Source organism: Alligator sinensis, unplaced genomic scaffold, assembly GCF_000455745.1.
Source record: "Alligator sinensis unplaced genomic scaffold, ASM45574v1 scaffold200_1, whole genome shotgun sequence".
NCBI classification, from domain to species: Eukaryota; Metazoa; Chordata; order Crocodylia; family Alligatoridae; genus Alligator; species Alligator sinensis.
In genome coordinates this window covers 617,437-623,969 of record NW_005842453.1, presented here as the reverse complement: position 1 = coordinate 623,969, position 6,533 = coordinate 617,437, and the positions used below count along the sequence as shown (strand labels likewise).

The 6,533-nt window shown below is 39.1% G+C and overlaps 1 protein-coding gene across 8 annotated transcripts in view; it reads left to right on the top strand.

Moving 5' to 3' along the window:
• LAPTM4A (lysosomal protein transmembrane 4 alpha) overlaps positions 1 to 6,533 on the top strand; it is a 43,362-nt gene that overhangs the window by 26,149 nt on the left and 10,680 nt on the right. For 4 of the 8 annotated variants that reach the window (XM_006030632.3, XM_006030633.3, XM_006030630.2 and 1 more), the window contains one exon: positions 5,318 to 5,438. In XM_006030632.3, coding sequence (XP_006030694.1) covers positions 5,318 to 5,438 — 121 coding nt within the window. The other 4 variants (XM_025212299.1, XM_025212300.1, XM_025212301.1 and 1 more) reach the window with 4 other exon arrangements.

Sequence of the window (6,533 nt, the reverse complement as noted above, 5' to 3'; positions counted from 1 at the left end):
CAGGAATAAGGAAAAGGTGAGTGCTGTTTTGTCCTCTTGGGTGTCAAAGTAGTTAGTGTGGAGGAGAGGTGGCAATTAAGTTTCAGTTCAGGTGCAGTTTGCGAGATCCACACCAAATCTTCCTGAAAGTTGAGAGGGACAGACAGCCCTTTTGCTCACTCAAACAGCATTGGTTATTTTATTCAGAGAGGGCAAAGCACCTGTGCTCAGAACCGTAACCCTATCAGATGTGAGGGGGGTCATGAATTTTAGGTCATACTGAGATGTGGAAACACCACCACCAAGTCAAGTCATTATGTTTGACTTGGGCAAGCGGAAACCTATGAAGTGAGCTGAGTAGATAGGAAATCGCTGCTTTCTGCCAGAAGTTGCAAGAAGAACTATTCTGCTGTCTGGCACGAAAGAAAGAGTGGTGATGAGAACAGGCCCTGAACTGCTGTTCTCTGGAGAAAATGAACCTTGAGCTACAGTGATTATTTCTTTCTTTCTTTATTGATTTACTGCAGGACAGGAGGGAAGAACAGTAGTGGAAGTGGATGGGGGCAAAGGAGAGAGAGAGAGAGGATGCCCTAATACAGTTGATACTTGCTTGCAGCAGCAACAACCCCTTACCAGTAATATTTTGTTGAAGGATGTTTTCCATACCATATACTTGGATAACACTTCTGACAGAATCGTTATTCATTTAGAAGCAACATGGTGCCAGTATGTTGCCAGCACCGGGCATTGACTATGTAACTATAAGAGGTATCAACATAGATTTTGGTTGCAGAGAAAAGAAATGAAGTAGTGGGAGTAGTGAGAATTGAAGGGAAGACAGTATACTGAAACAATGGCAGTATTTGTATTATACACTGGTGTGTGTACTTGTACTGCTAGTTTAGAATAGATGTGTCTGATTTAATGCTAAAGAAAATCTTACATCCACAACTCTGCAAATAATTTTTTGGAGACCTTTACACTTTGACTCTGCTTGGAACTGAATTCTTTTGTGAACCCCGGTCAGGTGTTTAATGATGTTTAGGGGCTTTTCTGGGATACTTATACCAGCCTGAGTTTAAGGGCCATTGCAGCTTGCTGCAGTACACCATTTCTGCCATGTATCAGTTTTTGTTTGCGATCTTACTTTCATTGCTATAAAATGTGTTGCTGAAGCTCCCTTTTCATTGGGTATGCTGCTTTCCAGATGCAGGAAGCATGAATTATGTGTTGGCAGTATCAGATCAGAATTTAGTAAACAAACTTAAGTAATAGCATTGTCTTGGTGGAAGGGGCTGTCTAAATCTGGCAAAGCGCTTTAGTAATTCAGCCAAAACAATGCAATTGGTACCAGATTTTAGGACTCTGGGGAGAGGGGGTGATCTACTTAGACACCAAGTTTATCATGTGGTTTGTTTGTTTCTTTTGAGCAAAACCTCTCAAAAAGAAGGGGAGGGGAGAGCTTAATTGGTTTCAGTAATACATTCAGAGGTTGACAACCTTTCAGCAGTGGTGGGCCAAATTAAAGTAGTTTGGTCCTAAGGCAGACCATTGCTGCTGTAGCAGGCTGGACACAATCTCTTCACTGGTTGGTTATTGCTGACGTGTAAGAATTTGTAGCCTGCAACCTAATTCAATTAATTAAAATGAAATTAGTTTTAAAATACAACTACTACCTTCCCCCATGTCATGTTAAGAAACTTCTCTTGAATAAGAGGAGGCTGAAACAATGCAGCCATTTTAGGGCAATATAATGTCTTTGCATTGCCAAAAAAAAAAAAAAAAGATTTTTTTTTTTCAGTTGTTTAGTTCATCAATTTACACAATTTAGGACAAATTTAATGCTTAGAGAAGCCTAAGAATTAGAGCTTTGAACCATGAAACTGAAGTACTCTCCTGTTTAGGCATTAGAAATGCTTGCCCGAGAACAAAACAGTCACCACTGGAAGGTCAGCATTTGCCAGTGTACTGCATAATGTTTCTTGTTTTAGGTATTTGCAAATTGATACCAGTAGGTAACTCATGATTCTTTAAATGGTAGCCATTGTAATCTAGTAGATTTAGAAGAAAAGAAAAAGGTAAATAGCTCTGTAATTAAGCTGGACACGTCTAAACAAACAGTTTGCAGATTGGTGGTTATCCTGAAACTCTTTTATGAGAATCACACCAACTATAAAAACAAGTAACCTTAAAACAACTTTTAACTATGAACTATCTGTTTATTTTATTAATAGGACAAAGATTTGACCCTTTCATGCTGAGGCCTTAGCAAAGGTAGGGCAGGAAGGCTGCTCTGAATGCTGAAGCGAGCTGCTTTGTGTTTTGGGGTGGGTGTGATACTTTAGCTCTGTGAATTCCACATGTTTTTCTTGTACTATTTTTTTTTTCCTGATCTAGGCTCTGTGTAAACTGCTACAGCAAAATGTTTTAAAAGCCAAGTCTAAAACTGGCTGAACCTGCTTTACAGTATAAATATGCTTGTACATCTAGTGATGTTTGACATTGGGACTCAAAATGATTTGACCCTGATTTTTCTATGTGAGGGTGGGCTGCTGTGGTGGCTTCAGTTCATTCCATGTGAGGAGAATGAAAATCAGACTAGACTCTCATTTGAAGTCACTGGTGGTATTGAATGAAAATTCTGTGACTGAGCTTTGGGTCTTACCGGCTCCCCAGTAGATAAACATTAACTCCTAGACTTGGATATCTTAGGTAGCCAGAAAATGCTGCTTGAAATTGAACCAGGATGAGACAATATAGCTATCAGCTCAGCCAGATAAGTCATTTGTCTGTCCTTGCAGTTGATCTCTGTATTACAAGTGTAAAACTCCTGATCGGAAGTAAACTTGGAAAGACTTTATGTCCTGTGTCGTCCCCCCCGGTGCGCAGCAAATCTCCCATTTTGGATAGACAAAATATTGTTACAGTAACTGAAAATTCAGTTCAGGAATAAAATTTAACTTTCAGTGAAATGTCAAGATTTTTTTTCTCTCATCTGTGCTACCAATTTAATGGCATTGGACATGGTAGAATCTTAATTCATCAAAAGTATCTTAAGATCCGGCTTTTTTTTTTTTTTTATAGTAACCAGTCCACCACAAATGGGTATCAAGAATGAATACAGATATGCTGAAGAGGTTGCTGGTTGTAGCCCTGTTGGTCTAAGGACATAGGCAGGCAAGGTTCTTTGGGTTAGATGTGAGCTCTTTTATTAGACCAACTAAATAGTTGGTAAAAAGTTCTTTACAAGCTTTCAGGTACAAATACCCTTCAGGCATTGGGAGACTGCTGCTGTAATGAGTTCTCTAAGGTAGAGAAGAAGCTTCTGCTAGCCCAGGGATGCTCCAGCCCTGCTTATCATGATGCCAAGGGGCTGGCTGGGGCACAAGAATGCTTCATTATGGAGCTAGCTGGCAGGCAGTCCCCACACTGAAGCACCTGTATCCCCCAACCAGCTAGGTCAGCGTTGGGAATGTTACTGCTCATGGGAAAAACTCGGCAGCAGGATTATACTTCTATTTACCAATACTACCCTGCTCTGGAGTTTATTAGTTTCTTGGGGCCCAGTACATATAGACAGATGCTGAGATGTTTATTGTGGAGCTTGTTACACAACTCTGCAGTAAACATCTCATGTAGACTGCCCACTGATGCTTCTTCAGTAGAAGTGGAGAAGCTATTGCCGAGCTACTTGATAGAAAGCTTATGACAGAAGAGCAGAAAAAGGCAGAAACTCAGAATAGTGGATGAACAAATGTGCAGAAAGGCACCAAAAACACTGTAGCAGGGTCAGGCTTGTCCAATAGTAGGTAGGCAACTATGCTAAAAATGGAGGTCCTTTGGAAAAGTTTTATGAGGAACAAAGGCTTTTATCAACTCTGAAGTAGCTTGTGTGAATAAGCACCAAAATAAAACTAATAGAAATGGGAGGATGGAAGGGACTGGGATTTCTTGTAAATCAGTCTGCCTGTCCATCTCTTTTCTTTTCTCGATTTTTTTTGTCTGATTTTTTGAAGTAGCCTGTGCCCGTGAAACAGGTTTTAACTGAGAGCTTTTTTTCCCCAATAATTTTTTTTAAACAAATACATGTTAACATCCCGAATGCAGAAAACAAGAATCTTATTAAATGCTGGACAACGGTTCTTGCAAGCAATTTCAGCTTCTTAAACAAGCTGCTTTAGTTTAAAAAGAATTCAGTAATTGTGCATAAAACTGCCATTATTGCATCAGATACTCCTGGAATCTGACCAACAAACAAGGGGAATTCTGGTTGAAATACTTCAGTGCTTAGAAACTGCAAACCCATATTTTCTAGGACCCCCTGTTTAAATGCATCCTTGTCTCCCCACAAGGTGGCATTTCTGAATGGAAAATATCACATTGAAAAATTGCATTTTGACAAAGAAACGGTGATAGATTTCCTACTTTACATTCATGATGAATAACTGAAATACTTCAAGTTAGAAACGAGTATTATAATACTGATAGGGGATCTCTTATTCTTACCCAGTTCCTTTTCTTTCTTTGTGGTATTAAGGGCATGTCTTTAAAACATTTCTGTGATTTATGTAGCAACACTAAACCAGAACAGGGGATTAAATAAGATTTGGCACTTATTTGCAAGGAAATATGAGCCTGATAAAGCATCCAGCTGTAAGTACTTTTCCGCCTGTTAAGTTGATTTACCACAAGATTCCAAGGGATTTGTTTATGATACAGTTTTCTTAAACTCTGCAGCATTTAATTATCCTCTCTTTTGATCCCTTCTTTGTGCAGGACCTGTTTCCATGGAAATCATTGCAAGGCTCTTCAGTGCCCCAAACTGGGGGTGGAGTGGGCTCAGGAGTCTCTTGCTTGTACGTTAGAGCTGTAACAGTGGGGCTTCATTGAAAGACACATTTTTCTCTTCCCTCACTCCCTCTTTTTCCTTTACCTTTTCCCATTCCCTTTTTCCAAGGACTAAGGTCACTTGAAGGTAGAAAAGTACCTCCTGAAACATAATTGGATGGTTATAGACTACATTTAAGTAACATTATTTAATATTATTAAGTAGAAGCTGCCTTTTAAAATCTGTGTATTGTGTCCCTTTAATATCTGTTCCCTCTTCCCTGCATGTGAAGTGAGACTGACATATCTAAAGAAAGTTGCAGCCAGTTTCACTTAAGCTGTAACTTAAAAATGGAAAAGATGTCCTAACGCCCCTTTTTGTTTTGGTTTTACTAAAACAGCTTGAAACTACATGTAAGGTCAGTCCAGCTTTCCTCTGAAGAATAGGCCAATGGTTTAATGTTTTTTACATGAAAAACTTTGCTTGTATTGTGACTGTAATCTTTCTTAGGTGATGCATATGCTGATGGGAATTGTGCTGACTGTAGAAGTGACCCACCCAAACACAGTGCCAACGGTTGACATGCAGTATGAAGTCATTGGCAATCACTATGCTTCTGGCAGTATAGCTGGTACGTGTTTCATTTTTCAGAGTCCCCCTGCTCAGTTGAAACTAATGAAAGCATTCTGTTCTCATGGCATATGGATTGCACACTAGTACTGCAATATTATTAAGCCTGGATGTATTGACTGACAAAGTGTTTTATTTATTACAGTTTGGGGGAGGTTCTGCTGTGGCTTTCAAAAAATTAGTTACGAAATTCTTAAGTAAAACTTTTTTTTGTGTTGCCTTAAATTTTGATTTCAGAAAGGAAATCTTTAGTATGAATTTCGCTTCTATTTTTAACTAAGCCTTATTCCACCCTGCTTCCCCTCCCCCCAACTAAACATTTACTAGCCTCGTCTCATTTGATCTTTAACTGCATATGGATTAATTTGTTTAGCTTAACTAAGAACTGAACTGGTAGTCGCTGAATTAGCAGGATTCTTGTTACTTTTCAGATTTTTGAGAAGCTAACTATGGCTATCGGGTATGAAGAACCTGAAAAAAAAATAACCAAAAGATTGGAAATCTCATTCCAAGCTGTGAAAGCTGTCTTGACAGCTTAGACTTAGCCTCCACTGGGTTTTTTTGAGTGTCTTGACTGTAATTAAAGAATTAATGAGAATGAACTAGTATAGAGGAAAATCACTTGGGGAAGATCAAGCAATCGAGTTTTTCATACGCCTTGTTCCTTTTTCATGAACTTGGTTTCAAGTCCCAAGTAGGTCAGGGGGAAAATAGCTAGTTACAAGAGTCATAGCCTATGGCTTAATGATTACATCTTTGCAAGTAGTAGGGCTTTCTCTCATAAGTATGATGCATTATAATCAATATTAAATATTGAGTATGTTATGTGAGGTGTTTTTTCTTTAATACACCCAGAAACAGCATTTTTACAAAACCAAGACTTGTTCCCTGTCCCAGAATTCACACACCACAGGAAGTGAGGGTCAAAAAGAAGTGAACAGAAGGCTAGTGGTTACTATAGCCACATGGTTACTTAGTATCAAAGCTTAATTGGCTCAGTGTTGCTCTCATTTGTTATGGAGGGGAGGAAGCCATGTATTTAGAACTGGAATGAGGAAATGGAAGTATGGGATGAGGTATGTCCCAAGGAACAAAC